Consider the following 24,585-nt stretch of genomic DNA (forward strand, 5'->3'; position numbering starts at 1 on the left):
GACATTAATATCTCTTTATTTATCACAAGTTATATCGTTATTGAGTTATTCAACGTTATCACGTTTTTCTCATATCATGCAGCCCTAATCAAATAGCAAATTAAGTTTTCTTTCTCTTTTTAACTCTCTTCCTTTTCTCGTTCGAGATCAAGATCGAGCGCTCGTTGCTCTCCCTAGATTCACACACACAATCTCCCTTTATTTTGCTTTTAGACCGATCAGGAGGTCAAATTTTAAACTATAACTTTGTTTTTAATGTCAATAAACATATCAAGAAATGTCTGTCCCTCATCCTAATATTGATAGTAGTGGAACCCAGGGCTTGCTTACTGCTTAGGGTGAGTGACGTTCAGCGCTGCAAACTCAACACCGACAGCATATAAGCAGGGTGCAATTTGTGAAGAAAGCAGGGGATTTTTTTGATCATGCACAACAAAATAAAACATTCAAGAATTAAATCCCCCTTCCTTTACCATGGATATAGAGCCACTCGGCCAGCCATGCCAAAAACAAACTTATTTATGAACTTCAATATCCAATGGAAAATGATCTCAAAATGAAATAGCACATTGTGGTGTCAATGTAAAACACAGCGCTTTCAAGCCAGAGAGCAGAGTTCACTTTGCTGTGAAAATCAAATACCTTCACCCAGGGAACGCTCGTTCGTTCCTCGGGAGTGTCTTAATCCAAACCACAATCTTTTAAACTTAACCAGTCGTTTTGGTGTCTAAACTTAACTGTCATCGCCGCATGAAGCTCACTTTTTCTGGCTCAACTCCACTACCACGGCCCCTGAAAGGACCGTCGTCTGGTGGTGCCTGTACCCGGCTCACAGTCACCGATTGGTGGCTAAACAACAGCTGCTGGTAGCCGATGTCCCGGAGCTCTGTAGAGGCTAAATACAACCAGCAACTGCTGCTCGGATTTTATCTTTCTATCGCACTATAGACTGTTCATGTTATAGCGCTTTACTGAATTTAAAATACTTCTATTTTATGTGTATAATATATGGTCTATTGGTGAAGTGGCATTGATCACTTTGGGGGGGGGGATACCTGAGTTTGTAAAACACATCCAGGGCCCCTGGAAAAGCTGCTGTGGTGGAATCAGTTTTCAGATATCCTTCTCTGAGACTACCACCTCCGCCACAACATAATAGAGGTGAGAGAAATTTAGTTTGTGGTGGACACAGCGTTGAAAGCATTGCATGTACCGTCGACGCTGAGAGCCACTGACCAAGCGTCAGTATTTGATGAGTTGGGAGTGAGATCAGGTTGGAAAAAGACATCAGAATGCAAAAATATCAAAATAAAATAAAAATTTAAAAAAATGTCATACCTTCATAACTTTTTTCAGTGCCAACCATCCCGATCCCCCCAAATAGACTCTATTTCTGCGGAAAACACTGCCCACAATGCAGAAGCATCAGCTAACAGGCGTGTGTGTCTTAATAATGGCGATATGAAATGGAACAGTGATAGAATATCACTGTGTGACAGCAGATTGCATGACCATGTGTGTGTGTGGAGAGATATTGCTGCAGACAGGATAATAAAGCAATCTGTTTCTGGATCTTGTAATTTAAAGCGCTCCTCATCCCCAGCCCTGCCTCCGCAGCTCATCTCCCATCTCATCTCCACCAAAATTAGATTGGAAAAACAGCGTACGGCTGCCTTCCCCCGTATGTGTGTGCATGTGCGTGTGGATATCCATCAGTTGCATCAGTATTTGCATGCCAACGCTTGTGTGTGTCTGTTGCAAGCCGTTTTTTTTCTTTTCGTTCTTTTTTCCTTTATCTCGCACACACAGGGCAAACCGTCTCCCCATTATCATATATTAACATTATCACTCCCACGTTCTGCTTTATTTGCTTTATTTGGCTCCCATTTGACCAATGGCGATGTGCGACCGTATATCCAGCTGTCTAAAATGACTTATCGATTCTTGCTCTCCCATTTCTCCTTCCGGTCCCTCCTCAATTTGTTCACCTGTTACTCTGGGGTGTCTTTGCTGGATAGAGGGATAAGCCATTTCACTGTGCTGTGGGACACAGAGTGTGCACAGACTTAAGAGAGGAATGAGCCTGTTTGAGGAGAAAACTATTTCTCTTCATGCTGAGGTTGACGACGTTGGCTGCTGCTTGCTTGCTTGCATGTTAACCAACTCTAACATCATTAGGGCCCGAGCGCTGACAGCGGCGAAGGCCCTATTGGAACTGAAGGAATTATTATTATTACGGCAAATTAATTGGCTTTTTGAGGGGCTTAACATATTCAAAAACTCACCAAATTTGGCGGTCGCATCAAGTCTGGTGAAAAGTTACGTATTTTAAGGGTTTTAGGAATAGGTGCGCAAAAATGGCTCGCTAGCGCCCCCTACAAAGTTAAAAAAATGGAGCCCCTGCAGTACGTTTAACGTAGACTCACGGAACTTGGTACACATATGTAACATGGCAAGATGTACAAAAAATGTCATTGGAGCCATACCCTAAACCCAACAGGAAGTCCGCCATTTTGATTTCAATGTTCGAAATTATAAAGAGCAGAAGCAGGAAGAAACATGAATCTGACTTAGCAGTGCACTTCTAACGCTGTCAGACTCACAATGAACAAACAAACAAACCAAACAAGTATCAAAATCATTTCAGCAGAACCAGAGATGTCATATTTTTTATTCCACGTATTCTTCTTCCTTGTCAAAACCTGTCTCCCACATTACCCACAATGCAACTTGAGGGTTAGGGTTAACCTACCTGCCCGCTTGCCTCTCATTGACAATGAATTACGAGGCGCGACAATCGCTCCCCGTGTGAAAAGCCCTTAAGGTGTACGAGTCAGCTGTTTTCGGTTAGCAGTGGCTAATGTAGCTTTGAGTTGCTTGGAGGAGAGTTATACTCAATAAACGTAATACAACTATTTTTCTGCCACATGGCATTGTTTTGTCATTGATTACATGCCACTTTGCAACACAGTAATACAACAGAGACCTTATTTATTTATATTGATTGATTTCAATATCAATCGATCCAACACCAAAGATTCTTTTGTACCTTAAAATTATGTTTCCAAAATCCAGGGTTTCCTGCAGCACTTTGCAGCTTGGGCGGCCACCTAAGCTGGGGAACCCTACTGCCTTAACTAGGTCGTCAAAAAAAAAAAAAAAAAAAGTCCGCTGCACAAAAGGCCGTCAAGTGCATGGACAATAGCGCGGACGCGCTTACACTGCGAGCGGGCACGCGCACCACACGGCCGAAATGAGAGAAAGAAAAAGAGACGTGGTCTAGCCAGTTGATATCGCCGTGTCCGTGAGAACAATCGCCATTTCACCGTCGCGTGTGCGTCACAGTTTGTCAACAAATGTGCGGCAGCTGGGGCATGCCCGGGCAGAGATAGGGTGATGGACTTACCGGAGCGTTGGCATACGGTGGGCAGAGAACATTTATATATGTTTCTCTGTCCTGTTCTTCACATCAGAGGCTTTCTTCTCTTGTTTCAACCAAGTGAATACATGACGAAATGACTGAACTATCATCACCTCTCACGGTGGATTCTCAATGTCCCGGCTGTTGCCCGGTCTTTGAGAGACAGCTGTTTTTTTTTAATCACTACACGCGGTTCACAACACACGGTTAGTTAGCGTAGTTACACACAGTGAAATGACGTGTCCTGTTTTTATTTCACACATACTATCTGCTGGAGTGAGTGAAGCTGTGGGCTGAGCTCTGTTATCTAAGAGTAGTCAGGTGAAGTGGAAGAGAGCGAGTCACGGAGGATAATGGGAGCAATGCCAGTAAAACTGTTACAGCCCTTTTTTGAAAATAGTTTAATGAGCTTAAAGTTGCACATTGCAACTGATATGTTGAAAAGCTGGTTATTTATTAATTATTTATTATTATTTAAATGTAATATTTAGTGTAGTGTGTAGTACAGAGTCTGCACTACAGAGATGTATTAATTATATTTTTAAATTTGATATTTAGTGTAGTGTGTACTACACTAACACTGATGTACTAGCCCCCCCCCCGGTCGGATGGCAAACCTACCACCTTAACTAACACATTTTCTGCGGGAAACCCTGCAAAATCGTTTCAGTGGTTAATTATCTTGTTCAAATGAGACATAAGAATAATGGTAATGGTAACAGTAATGGACAATTCTGCTTCCAACCTGTAGGGGGACCGAAGAGGAAAAGTGCTTTGGTGCCTACTGTAAAGGTGCGGGTTGACAAGTAGCTAATGCTAATGCTTGGTCAGAGCCGGTCTACGGAGAGCCTGTTCACTCCCTATTCAGCCCCATTGTACCGAATTTGGTTGCATTTCCACCAGAGTTCCACTGGGGGTGATCGCAGGCGAGTGCAAAATGAATGGGACTCTATGGAGCTAGATGGCTAAATGAATGGGAGTCTATGGAGCTAGACGGCTAAATGAATGGGAGTCTATGGAGCTAGACGGCTAAATGAATGGGAGTCTATGGAGCTAGACGGCTAGATTTGTCTCTTTCGCCTGATTGCCGTTGACAAATCTCAGATGTGATTGTAGTTTTTGCAAGTTCAACAAGAACGAGTACTTATGCCCTTTCGATTTGTTACAGGTTGAGTCGTTGTTGCCCATAACACGCTAGCATTCTGCTAATGAATGCTGATTAGTCAGTGAAGGACTGATTACGATCGGATATCCCGCTTGACGGCATCCGAAGCAGAACCAGAATGTCAGAGTGAATATTTCAGCGTGGTCTTTAAAACATTAGCAAACCTCTTTCTAGCACATGTATTAACAGGGAGAGTCTAACCTGTCAGCTGTGTAGTATTAACAGAGAGAGTCTCACCTGTCAGCTGTATTAACAGGGAGAGTCTAACCTGTCAGCTGTGTAGTATTAACAGGGAGAGTCTAACCTGTCAGCTGTGTTGTATTAACAGGGAGAGTCTAACCTGTCAGCTGTGTTGTTGTGTATTGACAGGGAGAGTCTAACCTGTCAGCTGTATTAACAGGGAGAGTCTAACCTGTCAGCTGTATTAACAGGGAGAGTCTAACCTGTCAGCTGTGTAGTATTAACAGGGAGAGTTTTACCTGTCAGCTGTGTTGTTGTGTATTAACAGGGAGAGTCTAACCTGTCAGCTGTGTAGTATTAACAGGGAGAGTCTAACCTGTCAGCTGTGTTGTATTAACAGGGAGAGTCTAACCTGTCAGCTGTGTTGTATTAACAGGGAGAGTCTAACCTGTCAGCTGTGTAGTATTAACAGGGAGAGTCTAACCTGTCAGCTGTGTAGTATTAACAGGGAGAGTTTTACCTGTCAGCTGTGTTGTATTAACAGAGAGAGTCTAACCTGTCAGCTGTGTTGTCGATGCTTTGAGAGAACAAAGGAAGTGACTCAGAGCTTGCCGTAAAGCAGTATCTCTGACCGTATATGTGTATGACGTCATTGACATTTTAAAAGGCTTTTTAGAACAAAAAAAAACACCTTAAAAACAATCTAACACCCAGCAGTGTGTATTTTCTTAGCCTCCCCTTTCAAATGCAACATTCAAATTACTAGACAAAAAATTATATCCTGAGAAAAGTGGATTTTGAGGGGTATAGCTCCATAAAGTCCCATTCATTCTGCACTGGCCTGTGAGCGCCCCCTATATGGAACCAGAGTGGAACTGCAACCAGTTCAGGAGCCGGAAGTAACGAGTAACGAGTGGAACTTCTTCCCTTATTAGAAATTCTTTGGCTTGGTCTATAACGTTAGCTAATTGTTGGTGGGTAACATAAGATTACGACATCATTCAACATGTTCAGTTATTTTTAGTATGATTGTTTTGACAACGGTTAACAACAACTTTTGAATTCTCGCTTTAGTGAAACGAGGCAGACCTGGTGGAATTGAAGCTTTCACTGTATGCGATATGCATTTCTTTTTTTTGTTTTTCACAATACTATTTAAGTAGGTTTTACATTTTTTTTCATCACTTGTATATAGGTTTGTACATTCTTTCCTTTGTATTTTTTTATCTATATTTTTGAATAGTTGTTCTTGTATTCTATACTATTTATTATTTCTTTTATATCCTGTATGTGTGCTGTGTGTCTTATATTTTGCTGCTGTAGCGCTGAAATTTCCCAATTTGGGATCAATAAAGTCTATCTAATGTAATGTAATCTAATCTAATACTTTTGAACAACCTTATGTCACATAGTATGTGCTGTGTTGTGTGTGCATGTGCAGGCGTTCTAATTCATGAATTAGGGCTCAACAGGGACGGAGTGGAAAGGTTAATATGGAGCTAAAAGAGTCTCAATAAAGATAAATGCACACACTACATTCACATATGCACACACAGGATTCCTTCTCCGGGAACCATCACCTTATCGTGGTGGAGAGGTTTGTGTGTCCCTATGAACCTGAGGGCTGTGTTGTCTGGAGCTTTGTGCTCCTGGTAGGGTCTCCCAAGGCAAAGTGGTCTCAGGTGAGGGGCCAGACAAAGAATGGTTCAAAAACCCTATGAAAAAACGAGGTAGAGATGATGTGACCCTGCCCGGAGGAAGCCCGGGGCCCCCGTCTGGAGCCAGGCCCAGATGGAGGGCCCGTCAGCGAGCGCCTGGTGGCCGGGTTTGCCACGGAGCCCGGCCGGGCACAGCACGAAAAAGCTACGTGGCACCTCTCTCTCCAACCCATGGGCCCACCACCTGTGGGAGGAACCGCTGGGGTCGGGTGCGCTGCCACATGGGTGGCAGTGAAGGTCAGGGGCCTCGACGGACCAGACCCGGGCAGCAGACGCTGGCTCTGGGGACGTGGAACGTCACCTCTCTGTGGGGGAAGGAACCGGAACTTGTGCGGGAGGTGGAGCGCTACCAGTTGGATCTGGTGGGGCTTACCTCTACGCACAGTCTCGGTTCTGGAACCATACTCCTGGATAGGGGTTGGACTCTTTTCTTCTCCGGAGTTGCCCAGGGTGTCACAAGCCCCCGGCTGAGCGCCGCTACGTTGGAGTTTACCCCGGTGGACGAGAGGGTCGCCTCCCTACGCCTGCGGGTTGTGGGGGGGAAAACTCTGACTGTTGTTTGTGCGTATGCACCAAACAAGAGCTCGGAGTATTCGGCCTTCTTGGAGACCTTGAATGGAGTCCTGTATGGGGCTCCAGTAGGGGACTCCATAGTTCTGCTGGGGGACTTCAACGCACACGTGGGCAATGATGGAGACACATGGAGAGGCGTGATTGGGAGGAACGGCCTCCCTGATCTAAACCAGAGTGGTTGTTTGTTGTTGGACTTCTGTGCTAGTCATGGATTGTCTATAACGAACACCATGTTCGAACATAGGGATGCTCATAAGTGTACTTGGTACCAGAGCACCCTAGGCCAAAGGTCAATGATCGATTTTATAATCGTTTCATCTGATCTGAGGCCGTATGTTTTGGACACTCGGGTGAAGAGAGGGGCAGAGCTGTCAACTGATCACCATCTGGTGGTGAGTTGGGTCAGAGGGTGGGGGAAGACTCTGGACAGACCTGGTAAACCCAAACGGGTAGTGCGGGTGAACTGGGAACGTCTGGAGGAGGCCCCTGTCCGACAGACTTTCAACTCACACCTCCGGCGGAGCTTTTCGTGCATCCCTGTGGAGGCTGGGGGCATTGAACCCGAGTGGACAATGTTCAAAGTTTCCATTGCTGAAGCTGCGGCGGGGAGCTGTGGTCTTAGGGTCTTAGGTGCCTCAAGGGGCGGCAACCCACGAACACCGTGGTGGACACCGGTGGTCAGGGAAGCCGTCCGACTGAAGAAGGAGTCTTTCTGGGATATGTTATCCCAGGGGACTCCGGAGGCAGTTGCAAGGTACCGAAGGGCCCGAAGGGCTGCAGCCTCTGCCGTGAAAGAGGCAAAGCAGCGGGTGTGGGAAAAGTTCGGAGAAGACATGGAGAAGGACTTTCGGTCGGCACCAAGGTGCTTCTGGAAAACCGTTCGCCACCTCAGGAGGGGGAAGCGGGGAACCATCCAAGCTGTGTACAGTAAGGATGGGACGCTGCTGACCTCAACTGAGGAGGTAATAGGGCGGTGGAAGGAGCACTTTGAGGAACTCCTAAATCCGACTAATACGCCCTCTATGGTAGAGGCAGAGCTGGAGGATGATGGGGGATTGTCGTCAATTTCCCTGGTGGAAGTTGCTGAGGTAGTTAAACAACTCCACAGTGGCAAAGCCTCAGGGATGATGAGATCCGTCCAGAAATGCTTAAAGCTCTGGGTGTGGAGGGGTTGTCTTGGTTGACACGCCTCTTCAACATTGCGTGGAAGTCGGGGACGGTGCCTAAGGAGTGGCAGACCGGGGTGGTGGTTCCCCTTTTCAAAAAGGGGGACCAGAGGGTGTGTGCCAATTACAGGGGTATCACACTTCTCAGCCTCCCCGGTAAAGTCTACTCCAAGGTGCTGGAAAGGAGGGTTCGGTCGATAGTCGAACCTCAGGTTGAAGAGGAACAATGCGGATTCCGTCCTGGTCGTGGAACAACGGACCAGATCTTTACTCTCGCAAGGATCCTGGAGGGAGCCTGGGAGTATGCCCAACCGGTCTACATGTGCTTTGTGGATCTGGAGAAGGCGTATGACCGGGTCCCCCGGGAGACACTGTGGGAGGTGCTGCGGGAGTATGGGGTGAGGGGGTCCCTTCTCAGGGCCATCCAATCTCTGTACGACCAAAGCGAGAGCTGTGTCCGGGTTCTCGGCAGTAAGTCGGACTCGTTTCAGGTGAGAGTTGGCCTCCGCCAGGGCTGCGCTTTGTCACCAATCCTGTTTGTAGTATTTATGGACAGGATATCGAGGCGTAGTCGGGGTGGAGAGGGGTTGCAGTTTGGTGAGCTGGGGATCTCATCGCTGCTTTTTGCAGATGATGTGGTCCTGATGGCATCGTCGGCCTGTGACCTTCAGCACTCACTGGATCGGTTCGCAGCCGAGTGTGAAGCGGCTGGGATGAGGATCAGCACCTCTAAATCTGAGGCCATGGTTCTCAGCAGGAAACCGATGGAGTGCCTTCTCCAGGTAGGGAATGAGTCTTTACCCCAAGTGAAGGAGTTCAAGTACCTTGGAGTCTTGTTCGCGAGTGAGGGAACAATGGAGCGGGAGATTGGTCGGAGAATCGGCGCAGCGGGTGCGGTATTACACTCAATTTATCGCACCGTTGTGACGAAAAGAGAGCTGAGCCAGAAGGCAAAGCTCTCAATCTACCGGTCAGTTTTCGTTCCTACCCTCACCTATGGTCATGAAGGCTGGGTCATGACCGAAAGAACGAGATCCAGGGTACAAGCGGCCGAAATGGGTGTCCTCAGGAGGGTGGCTGGCGTCTCCCTTAGAGATAGGGTGAGAAGCTCAGTCATCCGTGAGGAGCTCGGAGTAGAGCCGCTGCTCCTTCGCGTCGAAAGGAGCCAGTTGAGGTGGTTCGGGCATCTGGTAAGGATGCCCCCTGGGCGCCTCCCTAGGGAGGTTTTCCAGGCACGTCAAGCTGGGAGGAGGCCTCGGGGAAGACCCAGGACTAGGTGGAGGGATTATATCTCCAACCTGGCCTCGGGATCCCCCAGTCGGAGCTGGTTAATGTGGCTCGGGAAAGGGAAGTTTGGGGTCCCCTGCTGGAGCTGCTACCCCCGCGACCCGTTACCGGATAAGCGGAAGAAGATGACTGACTGATGACACACAGGATTCATAAATACACACACAGGATACAGAAATGCGCACAAAATTCACAAATACACACACAAAATTTAAAAAGCACAGAAGATTCACAAATGCATACAAAATTCATAAATACACACAAAATTCATAAATACACACAAAATTCATAAATGCACACACAATTCAGAAATGCAAACAACATTTACAAATGCACACAAGATTCAGAAATGTTTTTCTGATGCACACACAAATATATCTTGATTTACAAACTGCTTGCGGTCTGTGAACTTCACTGCATTTGTGTGTGAATTTTGAGACTCCCCTGACTTGGCTCGACACACAAATGCCTTTTTTTAAACAGGGAATGATCTACAACCAATCAGATATCTCTCTTGTTTTAGCCAATCACAAGAACGCACCCCATGTGGGGGATTGTTTACTTATAAGCCAATCACATGAACGCGTTCACACAGCGCTATATGAATGTGGGTGGAGTCATCCATTCTCGTAGTAATTCACGTAATGTTTTGCTCAACTTTAGGAGCTCCACACAGTCTGACGAGAAAGCGGCAAACTCCATACCCAGTGAAAGTCACAGTTTCTCGGTTATTGGACAACCGGGGCTCAGGGCTCCGCGGAGCTCCGGAGCTGGCTGGCTGCCAGCTGCTGGCATAACTTTCGTATATTTACAGTTTGAATTTCGTCACGCCACTTATAGAACATCTACCCCAAAGTCTTATAAAGCTAACTATGGTGTCCGATTTCAATTTAATGCATTTTTGTGAACATTAGGGGTCTCCTTAGGAGGAGCTGCTAGCTAGGCTAGCTATGTGTCCCATTTAATCCTATGGGAAAGATCGTTGCTACACTTTCGGCATCATTTTCGTATATTTACAGTTTGAATTTCGTCATGCCACTTATAGAACATCTACCCCAAGGTCTTATAAAGCTAACTATGGTGTCCGATTTCAATGTAATGCTTTTTTGTGAACATTAGGGGTTTCGTTGCAGAGGTCTAAGAGGAGGCTAGCTAGCTCTCATTGATAGAGCTCCATCCAGCCGCAGGCTCTATCAATGAGACTCGCGGACAAGAGGCGTTTATTTCCCCGAGACGTTTGTTTAAATAACTCAACACACATATCCATTATAAGATTAACTGGAACCTGTGGTAAGAGATTGCGGGCATAACAAGCTCGCTGACCGTGCTCTCACTCACACACAGCGGCCATTTAGCAGGAAGAGAGGAGCTGCAGGCCCTGGAGCTGTCAGGGCAGCGGCGTTTGGAAGTCCATTAACCCAAAAAACGGTGACTTTGCGCGGGTATGGAGTGCCGTGGGCTGCCAGCCGTGACGGAGCTCCATCTACCTCCCAGCAGGCCGGGCGGCGAGGCAGCAACACAGGCAGCACCGGCCGCTGAACTCCCGACACAGTCGGACAAAATTTGCAATTAGCCATCAATATTTGTAAAACGGCCCATATTTGACCTCTACATAGTTGATTTCTCGCCTAAAATTTTGTCAGAAGTGAATTTAATGATGAATAAGATGGTGAAAATTGTTAAAAATGTCCCATTGTTGGTTGTTGCTCTGTCTGCAAGTTCCGAGTTGGCAGTGGGCGGGACTTATAAGTTCGACCAATGACTCCTACACCACATTCAGTGTGAACGAGTTCATGTGATTGGCTTATAAGTAAACAATCCCCCACGTGGGGTGCGTTCTTGTGATTGGCTAAAACAAGAGAGATATCTGATTGGTTGTAGATCATTCCCTGTTTAAAAAAAGGCATTTGTGTGTCGAGCCAAGTCAGGGCAGTCTCAAAATTCACACACAAATGCAGTGAAGTTCACAGACCGCAAGCAGTTTGTAAATCAAGATATATTTGTGTGTGCATCAGAAATACATCTCTGAATCTTGTCCTGTGCATTTCTGAATCTCGTGTGCATTTGTAAATGTTGTTTGCATTTCTGAATTGTGTGTGCATTTATGAATTTTGTATGCATTTGTGAATCTTCTGTGCTTTTTAAATTTTGTGCACATTTGTGTATCCTGTGTGTGTATTTATGAATCATGTGTGTGCATATGTGAATTTAGTGTGTGCATTTATCTTTATTGAGACTCTTTAGCTCCATAGGTTAACTTCTTTAACTCAATGTGTACGACTATTAAAGTTCATAACCAAAATACAAAACTATTATCAAATGACTAAAACAATAAATGCGAGCCTATAAAAGGAAAATGTGTTTTCGTACCGTGGTTGGTGTCAAAAATGTTGATGTTCTTGGTGAACTTGGAGCTCTGGTGTCCTCCTCCCTGCCGCAGTCCTCCGAGCAGGCACAACCTCCCAGTTATGTCCCAAATCACGCCCCCATACGAACGTTTACAAGGCATGATGGGTAGCGTAGTCCAAGAGCGCGTCTCTGCGTCATACACCTCGAAGGCCTTCACTGGTCGCTTACACTGGCGACCGCCTAAAAGATTGTATAAAAAGAATAGTTATAATTATAAGTGTAAAGATTGTGTATTTGCAAAGAAACTCCCACACACTATCACAAATAACACAATAGTCCTCACAAAAAAAATCTATAAATTCAATTAAGGCAATAAATTCATACTTTGCATTACTTTTCATGTATTGGAATTTTGCAAAATAATGTCAGTGGTTTTACACACACAGTGAAGCGTTTGTAGTACCAACACACCCACACTGATCTGTTTGTACCTGCCACGTAGAGCTTGCTGGCCAGCAGATGTATGTTGGCATCGTAGCGCGGCGTCGGCATGGGAGGAAGTAGCGCCCACACGTCCTTCCGAAGATCATACTGCTGCAGGATGCTACGAGGGAGCAGGTCAGCACCCATTCCCCCCACAGCCAGAGCCCGACCATCTACACACACACACACACACACACACACACACACACACAGCAAGAGTTTCCATTTGAGTGCTTTTATGTTTTTATGATTAGCAGTAGTTGGGGGGAGGCAGTTGAGGTGGTTTGGGCATCTAGTAAGGATGCTCCCTGGGCGCCTCCAGGCACATCCAGCTGGGAGGAGGCCTCGAGGAAGACCCAGGACTAGATGGAGGGATTATCTCTCCAACCTGGCCTGGGAACGCCTCAGGATCCCCCAGTCGGAGCTGTTAATGTGGCTCGGGAAAGAGAAGTTTGGGGTCCCCTGCTGGAGCTGCTGCCCCTGCGATAAGCGGGAGGAAGATGGATGTATGGATGGATTATTAAAATTGATTATTTTACCTAGAATCAATATTTTTTTATTTTTACCAATGATTCACCTAAATATTTACTGTTTATTTGGTACCGCCGACGGCGACTCCATCATATCCGTTAGGTTTCCTACATGTGCGTTCCGTGTGCACGTGTGATGCTGATGTTGCACGATGTTAATCATGAGACACCCAAGTGCATTTGTACAAAAGGCCGTCTATCAGCAGTGACTGTTAGAGTGCATGTCAGAGAATAGCGCGGACACGCGCTTCACACCGCGAAGGGGCACGCGCACCACCCGGAGGAAAAGTAAAAGAAAGAAAAAAGAGACTCGCTGTCCAAGGGATAACTAGCCAGTGGAGGTGGCGTGTGTGCATCCTTGAGAACTGTAAGTCATATAACTTCTGTTGTCAGTTCATTGTTAGCTGGTGATTTTGTTGTTTGTGTTCTTCACCTGCTAGCTAGGTTGCACGTGGCTGTTGATCCGATATAAGGTGATTGTTGAACGCCCTCGCTCACGTTTGTATTTTATGTGCATTATTTACACGCTACAGTAGTTACACTACATTAAGATAATGTAATTAATAGTGGGTTTGTTGTTATTATTTGCTAGCCTATATATAATTCCTATGCATTGTGTATGGTAGTCTTTACAATGTTATGTATTTACAGCATTTGACTGGCATAAAATCGGCATATTTTCACATGAAAATCGGCCAATTCCGGTCACCAGCTGGTCAATCGGTGCATCTATAAAGGACAATTCCGGCACAAAACGAACCTAGGGGTTAATAACAGATGTGTACCCACTCTATCTCTCTCTGGGACATGTTTTCATGCTAATTGATTGTGTTTGTAGCTTGAAAGACGCTAGCGTGGACCGCTGATTAGCTTACAACGCTAGTATTCGGGGCACAGGGAAAGTAAAAACAAATCACTATTTATACCACTAAAAAGGCTCAAAATATCACCACACTTCAACGGTAGCATAATGAGGGTCCCTGCATGTTAACCGAAGCATTGAGAACTTTGTAAGTGTACAGACAGTTTATTGAACGAAGAGCAGCAGGAGCTCCGTGAAAGGGCTACGAGAGAGAGAGAGAGAGCTACCGATAGTCAATGCCACAACACAGCCTCGTACTTCAGGAAACTGGTGGTGACCTGAGGACATTGTGAAGCTATGGCCACCCAACAGGAGTGTCTGTGTTGCACGGAGTGGGACCTGTTGCGTCGCGATGCCCAAGAGACGCAGTGTTTGGTACAGTCTGAAGATTTCCTCTCTGATAAACAGGGCTGGACTTGAAACTTTTTTCCATGTCCCGAAAATAAATTGGAGACGGCGACCCAGACCGGAGGGACCAGATGGACAACTAGTTATCCACTGAGTAAGTACACTAGACAAGTTATGTTTTACATCGGTGCAATTATTTCAGATATATTGAGCTAATTGCTTTTGATTTTAGTTTGCATTGCCAGCTGTAAGTCATGACTGGTTTTCAAGACGGTGGCGGCATGTAAACATGAACGTGAGTGTCTTTATAATCTATCTTTTCAATAAACTGTCTGTATACTTACAAAGTTCTCAATGCTTCTGTTAACATGTAGGGACCCTCATTATGCTACCGTTGAAGTGTGGTGATATTTTGAGCCTTTTTAGTGGTATAAATAGCGATTTGTTTTTACTTTCCCTGTGCCCCGATTACTAGCGTTGTAAGCTAATCAGCGGTCCACGCTAGCTTCTTACAAGCTAAAAACACATTAGATTAGCATGAAAACATGTCCCAGAGAGACAGAGGGGGTACACATCTGTTATTAACCCCTAGGTTCATTTTGCGCCGGAATTTTCCTTTAATATCTGTTTTCAGCAAAATAGAGCGAAAGCAGAAAATTCATGTTATGTTCTTCTTTACAAATGTAATAAATGTCAGACTGACTGACTGACATGTGATGTGCATTCTTTTTTTTTTCAAAAACTAAGTTTTTAGAAATGCCTCATGATATATTGTCTCTAGAAGTGTCTTATTCAACTTTTGCTTTTGTTAAAGAAGGAAAAGAAAAATTGCAATACTTCTAGAATCGCAATACATGAAAATCGCAACACAAATCCAATCGGCACCCATGTATCGTGAAAGAATCAAATCAGGACAAAAGCATATCGCATATCAAATGCATGGATTTTATGGATTTAAGTTTAGTATGTTAAATATCTGGACATCACAACGTTCTCAAAAATGCTGCGAAAATGAGTGGAACAATAACAACCTGCTCAACAATAATCAGCTTGTGATGACCAATCCCAGCAGATGGAAACACCTCCCTGGCACCTAATTTTATGAAGTGCTAAAAAAAATCTGCAAAGCTAAAGAGTTGGGTGAGAAGTTGGTGACGAAGCATGAGACTGTGACAGACGTGGGAAGGACAGGGAGTGCAGCAGCAGAATAATAAAATGCAGTCCGCGGCTGGCACTTTGGCATGACACCTCTAGCATAAGAATGGAAGTGGGTGAGTGTTGACACGATGGAAAACACAGCGTGAGAATGAAGAAAAACAGAGAGCTGCAGGGAAACAGCCTGCGTTTACTTTTTTCTTTATTAATTGTTTAAGTTTATCTATATAAATTACACATATTTACTTCAAATTCTAACCTCAATACATCTATGTTACATAAATAACAAAAGGGGAGAAAAGTTTCCAAATACTTTATATTCATTTTGGGGAATAGAAAAGATCATTACCTGAAGTTCTTTGTCTGGTATCTGGAAAATAATAATTCTACAAATGTCAATAAAAATGGCATCATTTAGTCAAATCGGTGACTGATTATCCATTCAAAAATACCATATTTGTTTAAATTTGGCCCTATTGATCATTTTGTCAGACTATTTGTCTCTTTTTCAGCTGCTGGGGATGAGCAGCAAGCGAAGGGTCGAGAATTAAAGATTGGTCCCTGACCAGATGGAGAGAACAGCCTATACTCCGCCAATAAGTCTGTGTGTGTACAGCATCTATCTGTGTTCCATGGACACTGATAGATGCACGCTGCACGCTGGACTAAGCACAAACTCATCCAAGGCTGAAGAGATGTTCTCTGAAAAGATTGTTTATTTCTATAGACTGCTGGACTGAACCCTAAAATGTGAGAATAAATGTGCCCAAGAATTGCTCCATTGGGAAAATGAAAAAGACTTCTTGGTTACAATTGAAGTGTATCCAACTGTTTGAATCATGCAGTGTGTTCACATTTATCTGACTTTCACTGTGGAGTGCAGTTAAACTGATCATCTTCTCTACACACAGGTGCTTGTTGATCAAAACCATAATTGACAGGAAACTAAACTGTAACTTTTAGCAATAAACATGAAATCCAACAAGTAGTCAAGTCCTCCTATGGCAGTTTTTAGAGTTGTAATTACAACAAGTTGAATGGCACAGAAAATGTACTAGTTACTTACAAAATAGAAGTGACTTTTATTTCAAACGTTGGAAAGCTCCCTCCAGAGCCACAGAACACATTATACAAACGTTTTCTCAGGTTGAGTAGGACTCATTGAGACGAGTGCTGTAAACTCAACCAATCGGTTCAGTTTAAATTAAGACATCATTCTGTGTCATTTGAGTAGATGAGTTTTGAAGTTAGGAACAATCAGAGCTCAAAGCTAAGGTGGAAAATCATTTCTAGTACAAAACCTAATCTGTTTTTGTAACCTTAATTCACTATAAAATACATGTAGATGACTGATGTGTCACTGCTTGACATCAGAAAATTAAAGCAGTGTCCTAATTCCACATTAAAAACTATTTCTAACTGGGTTTTCAGCATGCCATGCCTTCATACTGGAAATATTACAAAATGATGTATTATCAAAGATGGCTGGATGCAGACTAAAACTGCTTGATTTGTTTGTGCACTATTGATGGTTACTATTGTTATCCATCAATCTCTTACTTGTTTTAAAGTAATCTTTAACATTCATTCTAACATTAGTTAATCTTGTAAAAAAATACCTAAACGGGCAGCGGCCGGGGGTTCAGTTCCCTTTTTCTGCATGTCATTCCATCTCTCTCTCCCCTTTCATGTGTAAGCTGTCCTGTCACAAATAAAGGCCTAAAATGCCTAAAAATGTATATATATATATATAATGAATATGAATAATATGAATATAATATATATAAAATACCTAAACATTTGTCTTTGTGGTTGAGGTCAAGATTTTAAAAATAATATTGGACAATATGGTTCCAAATGTGTAGTTTGATTGACATAATTTGGAGCACATCTTGCAGTACTTAATGTTAAAAATACTACAGTACATTTATTTTTTATTTACACTATGAAGATACACTTCAGTATACTCACATTAATTATCAAGTGTCACTGTGGTAATCTGGTGGTAACGGCAGCTGGGTGTAGCGATGTTGATGTGGGTGTGTTATCCATATTCTTCCTATTCTGTTCGGCTCTGACTACTTCAGTACCTGTGATGGACACACACAAATCTCCTTCCCGGAGAGATTTTGGACAGGACACACCTTTTAGGTCTCATTATTCCCAGCTTTGCATACACCACAGTACCACACTGTTGGGCAACTAGAAGCCTATATGTTAAAGTATTAGTGTGCAATTAAGTCACAACTTATAAACTCTGGGTTTGGGCTGCTTTATTTCAGTCTTTCAAAGTGTTACTGCGTATTATGATATATGTCCATACCTTTGACAGTGATGGATAAACCCATCAAGGCCTCCCGCAGAGCACTCCTCTTCCTCCACCTCCCTTCATCTGTGTTGTACATCTCCACCACCTTCAGGGGACTCTGGTCCTCTCCCACTCCTCCCACCACCAGGATTTGTTTTCCCAGCACTGCCACAGCTGCCCCAGCACGAGGGGTGGGCATGGGTGCCAAGCTCATCCAGCGGTCCCCCTGCAAACAGGGACAAGCAGCATTCAGGCAGTGCAAGTTTCCCACGTGTTAGAGGTTGTACTTTTCCTAAGTTATAGTTTTTCTTTTCTTATTTAGTGCACCTCTTCAGTGCAGGGATTTGCTTTATGTATATGTACAGCTAGTTTATTTCCAATTTAAATCAACTGATCTGTGACAGGAATAGGGTTGGGTATCGTTTGGGTTTTTTCCTAAAGCGATACTTTTATAGTACTAATAAGATTTATTAATAATGTAATAACAATAACTTATTTCAACAGTAAATTGCTGTTAAACGAGAAAAACAACCACCAGGTGGGAAAAGTGTATTTTACAATAACTTTGAATGCACCGTGAGGCTTACGCTACCAGCTTCAAGTGAACACACCGTCTGTTTTTCCGACAACGGCAGCTGCAGACTGTTACGTCCCGGTGTTGGGATCCTCTGCAGTGAAACACAGTCACACTTTACACCGTCTGTAACGTCTGTTTCAGAGCATCAGAGAGCAGAGCAGACGTTTCAGTGGCACCTAAATCCACGTTGCTGTTCGGTCCGGTAGATACCGGTCGTTTAGGCACCGGTGCCGTATTAGCACCGGGTCTCAGGACCCAACCCTAATCTCATCTCTACTACGCACACATAAACACACCATGTACTATCTGCAATAAATCAACATCAGAAGACAAAGATGGTAAGATGGTAAGAAGGAACAATGCAGCATGATAACGTTGCCACAACCCAGAGCAGGAAAATGACCTGCTGCTGTCATTAGAGCTCATTTTAGCTCTATTCAATCCGGTAGATATTGGTTATTTAGGCACGGGTGCTGTATTAGCACCGGGTTTCGGTACTCAACCCTAGACAGGAAAATTATATATTTTGTATATATATTCCAGCTTTATTTTCCCCTTTGTATTTAGTTCATTGGAGAAATGTAACATTTGATGTGTTACATAAATTGTTGCTTTTTGTCTTGAAATTTTACAGTAGTATTTTACCAAATTACTGTTGCTTTGACATCACTATAGTAACAATACGTTGTCAGTCATGTACTGTCTATTCCTAGTCAGGAAAAAACTGACACATTAGATACAGTGTCTATGTTGCATTTGTTTGGTACCTCGGGGGAGTAGAGCTCCAGGGCCGGGCAGGGCCTCCCTGCTGCGTCGCAGCCCCCGAGCATGTACATCTGCCCCCCCACCTCAGACAGAGTGTGGTAGACACGGCCGCTGGGCAGTCGTGCCAGGCTCTGCCAGTGAAACTCGTGGGCTGAAGGTACCGCCATGGCCTCAGCACCCCAGGGGAGACTCGCCGAGGCAGGGAGGGGTGAGGGAGGAGGCCAGAGTCAGGGACCTTTTGGGGGGTGGATTAATCAGGGGAAGCTGAGAAGGTGGAGGTGTGGGATAGCTGGAAGACTTGAGTCAGGCCCCCAGGGTGAGGAGGAGGTTCTTTATTTGAAAGGTGAACGGGAGGTGAGCTGTAGGAGTGTCGGATCAGTTAGAGGCCCGGCTGAACTCTCCTCGGTCCGCCACCTCCCGCAGGGACCTGGAAGATATAAGGTGGAAATGGATTTAGCAGTTCAAAATACAGATCAGAGCATGAAAAACTACAAACTCAAAAACTACAACACATTTATATGCATTTTCTGTGGAGCTATAAGAGTGGACACACTCACAGTAGCCTACAAGATATTAGGATGTTTAAAGTGGGTTGGTCAACGGAAACATCAGCAGTGGTGCAAAGTAACTTCATACATTTATTGAAGTACTTAAGTACAGTTTGGAGGTACTTGACTTAAATTGATTAATTTGGGGTTTTGGACTAGTTCTTGGACAAAACAACTTGAATAAGTCACCTTGTACTCTCAGAATACATCGGAATCAATATGTGCCTACAGTCTGAATATGGTCGATGCCTAGAATTGGTGAACAAACACTCTATAATGGATAGCGCTTTTCAAAGTCCTCCAAAACATATGAAATATAAAATTTCCACACAATCAATGATAGGAAAAAAGAAGGAAGATATACTTTATTAGTCCCACTATATGTTGTTATATATATTCACACAAGCATTATGTAAGAAGAGATGTCAGAGCTAGGCAGGGCCAGACTGGGATTATAATTCAGGGAATCTAACAGCAGTCCAGTCCCCACACATTCACAAGAGCCCACGTATACACACAGTACTGTAAACATATGCTGATTTGCACAACATTTGATACCTAATAGTTTAACAATCTTTCTTTAATTAAATTCAGAGCTCAAATCATAGTAACTATCAGTGGGATGCATGTTATGCTATTTTAAGGGGAGCACTCACTATCTGAACTATCATGTTACTCACTCAAAGTCCAATACAGACCAGTAGCTCAGAGAAACTTGAGCTTACATTTCCAACATTCTGCATTAAAAAACACCCAATTCCATGTAAGAATTCACTTATGTCGCTGAAAGTTAATTTTGTCTTTATTAAGTTAATGTGTCTCATTCAAGCCTTGGAGCTACAAGGTGTCATCTTCTAAGTCAAAGAATAATGCTAATTGCTTAGGGAACATATGGTCATACCGTACATTGTAATGTATAAGTCATAAAAGACTTTTGCAGTATGTGATCACTTTACCCACCTTTCCCTTTAACACTACATCACTCTGCCCATGTGTAACTGAACTAAAACCTCCTCCTCTTCCCCGCTCTGCTCAGATGAGTAGCAGCTGTAGACTAGTGAAACCAAACTGACGCGGCGTTTTGCATGTTTAAGTTTCCTTCCTTGCTGTTGTGATGTTCGGGGCCACTGTTGTGTTTTTTTCCTGTCGTCCCTCAGGAGCTTTCTGATTCCTGCGTGTAACCCACTTCTCCTGCCTACTGACGGTTCCCAGCGAGGAACGGGGGAGGAAGTCTGTCCCTGACGTGGGAGGAAGCATCCAGAATAAACCCACGATGCACTGCAAGCCGAATTCTGACTACATCACAGCCTACATCACCTTAAATGCTCCCTGTATCACAGCCTTGTGATACAGCGAGGCATGACACCATCATTCCTGCCAACGTCAGGCGTGTTTGGACGAGGTCACAGGGAGATTTAAGTCAAATGTAGCTGCTGTTAAATGACCCAGCTGTGATTTAACGCAGTGTCTCAGCAGTTTACCCTTTAAAGCTCCACACGTCTTTTTCACACCTGCCCCCCCTCCTTCCAGACCTCCACCTGCCCCCCCCCCTCCTTCCAGACCTCCACCTGCCCCCCCCCCTCCTTCCAGACCTCCACCTTCCCCCACCCCCCCCTTCCAGACCTCCACCTGCCCCCCCCCCTCCTTCCAGGCCTCCACCTGCCCCCCCCCCCTCCTTCCAGACCTCCACCTTCCCCCACACCCCCCTTCCAGACCTCCACCTGCCACCCCCCTCCTTCCAGACCTCCACCTGCCCCCCCCCCTCCTTCCAGACCTCCACCTTCCCCCACCCCCCCCTTCCAGACCTCCACCTGCCACCCCCACTCCTTCCAGACCTCCACCTGCCCCCCCCTCCTTCCAGGCCTCCACCTGCCCCCCCTCCTTCCAGACCTCCATCTGCCCCCCCCCCAGACCTCCACCTGTTCCCCTCTCTCTGTCTCCCTCCATTTCCCTGCCATGCTTTATCTACCTGTCATACCTTTGATCATCTCACAGACGGAGGAATAAAGGACGGAGGGTGAATATAAAGAGAGGATTGTCCTTCAAAATAAAATCTCCCCCACTTGAGTGTGTGCGGGTAGGTTGTCATAGCAACAGTAAGGCTTTTCCCAAGAGGCGCCTCTGTTGTTTTTTTCTTTCTTGTGCACATGATTGCCTATTGCTTGGCTTGCTGTTAATAACGGCTTATGAAAAAGGATGAAAAACAAATAAAAGCATTTGCTTTCCTATAGACTGTGGCAGGCGTGCGCTTGCTAACGAGGCAGGCTAGTTCTCGCCCGCCCCGGCTCACAGGGTGCATTAATTGCAATCTGTAACCGATTTGGTTCGCCACATCGTTTTTTTTTTAATTAACTGCTTGAACAGCTTGAGATCAACAGTGAGCCCACCAGCATCATCTGAAGTCATTTACAATCAGCATGCCTCCAACTTCAAACTTTTAATTAGGCTGCATAGCTGCTCTCCCTGAGCTGCCTCAGTGCATCGACTGGCTCTAAATGTAAAACCACAGAAAGCAGCATTCATTAAATGATATAATGAAGTGTCATGTTCATTTCATGTCATGTCTCATCATTGGTTGGCGTCTTATCAACCTTCCATCCAAGTTTGAATGACAATAAGTGTCACTCACTGTATGATAAACGGGTTGTAGTGTAGGAGGAACATCTGAACTCAATATGTTGGTTGTTCTGCACGTGGACTTCAGACACATCAGTGTGTAAATAGTGAGAATGCAAAAGCTAACCTGAAGCCAAGGCACAAATCCAGCCATTAATAACATTTGATACAACAAATTGGAATATTTGAGATGACTAAACTGGATCCAACTGCTCTGCATGTGGGTTAATCCCTTATTAACTCAGACCTGGAAGGAAGAATCCAGCATTACTCTTCCTCAGGAAAGACTCACATTAGGGAATCAGATATTCATTTTTCATAGTGTTGTTTTCAGATGTATCATGAATAACATGTTTCATATAAATGTTATTTAGATAAAATATAACTGAATATGTTCAACTGATTAGAAGAGAATTAGAAGGTACATGTGCTAATAAGTTTTACATTTCAAATGTTATGGGTTTCATGGCATTACTTTAAACCAATCACGGCGCTGAGCTCTAGACGCAGCGACGGTGCCTCTGCTAAATAGTCTCAGGAAGGAACTTGTTCTGGTGGAACATTTGCATCACGCAAAAAGAAAACGCCACATACGATATTATATGAAGATAACTGTTCACAGTTACAGTAACATGAGCTAATTTAAATTAGCTGATACATGGTTAAACGTAATTGTCTCTTACCAGTGTATCTCCGTGTGTAACGTTACTGTCCACAGCAATCCCACCAATCGGTTCCAAAACCTCCCAGTTAGATAGATTTAAATATACCACAAACATATTCTTTGTAAATCTTTACAATCATTCCCCTAAAGAACCAAGCAGGCCTGCCTTGTTGCACGATCCAAATTTTCTTCAAAACTTGACATTTTCAGCGTGTAGCTCGCTAGCTCGAAGTTTGTTGTTTCCCGAAGTGAACAGAGTTTGACATCCGGCACGTGAGGCACGTGGCAAGGCAATTATCCTGGATATGTACTTCTGTTATTCCCAACTAGGTGGTAGCCAATCAGCTGGTGACTGAGCATCTGATTGTGAAGCAAGAATGAAGCAAGCTCTACTTCGGTGCTCTGACTAAACTAACCCTATTAAGGTGCATTCAGAAAGTGATGACAATGACAGCTGTACAATTAAAACACATGAATATGAAATATTGACAATATATTAATACATAATAACTATAAAATACAAAGAGATGTGGGTCAGTCGCATTTGAAACCTCCCTTGCATCACTCGCAACACAAAAACCTGAACCTTGATAACCAGAGTGCTGGTAGTTCTTTCGATGATTAGCAGCTCAAAACATGAGAGGAATGTGTGTAAGCTTCACTGAGGTTGTCTGTTTCAGTGAAGGACTCCTGCACTTGTAGACTGAGAGGACACATTTCCATCTAGATGGCAGCTTGTTGTATTCGTTGTGTTGGAAAATCACACCACCAGTTAGCGTACATACAGTACACACATCTAGGTCGTTACCATAGAAACCAATACAGATAGTGACAAGATGCCTGAAAAACCAAATACATGAATTACAAGCTGGAAAGGCAGTCCTATACATAGAATCTTTAACAACAGGTGCCTACAGTCTGAACACAGTCAGATGCCTGTAATTAGCTCAAACTGGCGAACAAATTCATTATTATTACTAATAATAGTAATACATAAGACTTATAGCGCTTCTCAAAGTCCTCAATGATGCTTTACATACAAATAAAACAAAACAAGCAATGATCAACTAATTTTTGCAATAACAAAAAACCTGTTGATTTTGGCATGGGCCTGAGACTACAAATATATATACATAAATATACAGCAGACAGAGTGAGCGAGGACATGGGTGTTTAACAGGCAGAAGGGGTCTAATGAGAGATGACATTGAGTTGCATTGTGGGAAATGTAGGATTCTTTCCCCCTGCTGATTCAATATTGACCTTTCTTTTTGTAATCCGTCCCTTGTGAGTCCCCCAACTTCATGAAAGTAAAAGATGAAAACACTGAAGTACCCCTTTAAATGTGGACTGAAATAGAAAATATTTGTCAAAGCGAAAGAAGACAAACTCAACATACAGCAGAAAGGTCTGTGAGTGCACTATGGCAACAAAATCCCCCCAAAACTGCTGTTTGCACTTTTGTTTTGCGATAAGAGGTGGTCTGAGTATCTGACGCCAAAACAAGTGCTAACATTGCACTGCTCCTCCTGTGCCTGGTGTACATTAACATGTTTATTTCAGCTTGTTTTACAGGATAATCTGCAAGTGAAAAATCCTGCAAATGGGCAAGAAACTGTATTTATGCACATCATGGTTTCAACAATACACTGAGGTTTGAAATTATGAATGGTGATGGCCATAATCCTGGCTATTGCTTTGACGACCAAATTGTAGCTTGAGCTACATCAGCAGTCTTTAATCTGCTGCAGAGCCGACCCAGACCTCCCTGGGGCCCCATTCAGAATTCCCTCCTACCTGACCCGTGAGTCATGTAAACCATTTGCCATTGCCACACAGTCACACCTGACACCCAAGTGTATTACAAAGT

General features: G+C 44.2%; 1 protein-coding gene across 1 annotated transcript in view; it reads right to left on the reverse strand.

Annotated features, from left to right (window-relative positions):
- The window catches only part of klhdc8a (kelch domain containing 8A), a 52,522-nt gene that overhangs the window by 13,265 nt on the left and 14,672 nt on the right, over positions 1-24,585 (reverse strand). Inside the window, exons 3-6 of the mRNA XM_036002363.1 lie at positions 18,890-19,314; positions 17,561-17,771; positions 12,351-12,515; positions 11,881-12,099 (exon numbers count right to left, since the gene is read on the reverse strand). Coding sequence (XP_035858256.1) covers positions 11,881-12,099; positions 12,351-12,515; positions 17,561-17,771; positions 18,890-19,054 — 760 coding nt within the window. The 5' untranslated portion in view covers positions 19,055-19,314. The remainder of the gene's footprint in view (positions 1-11,880; positions 12,100-12,350; positions 12,516-17,560; positions 17,772-18,889; positions 19,315-24,585) is intronic.

This window comes from Sander lucioperca, chromosome 6 (assembly GCF_008315115.2).
Source record: "Sander lucioperca isolate FBNREF2018 chromosome 6, SLUC_FBN_1.2, whole genome shotgun sequence".
Classification (NCBI taxonomy): Eukaryota; Metazoa; Chordata; class Actinopteri; order Perciformes; family Percidae; genus Sander; species Sander lucioperca.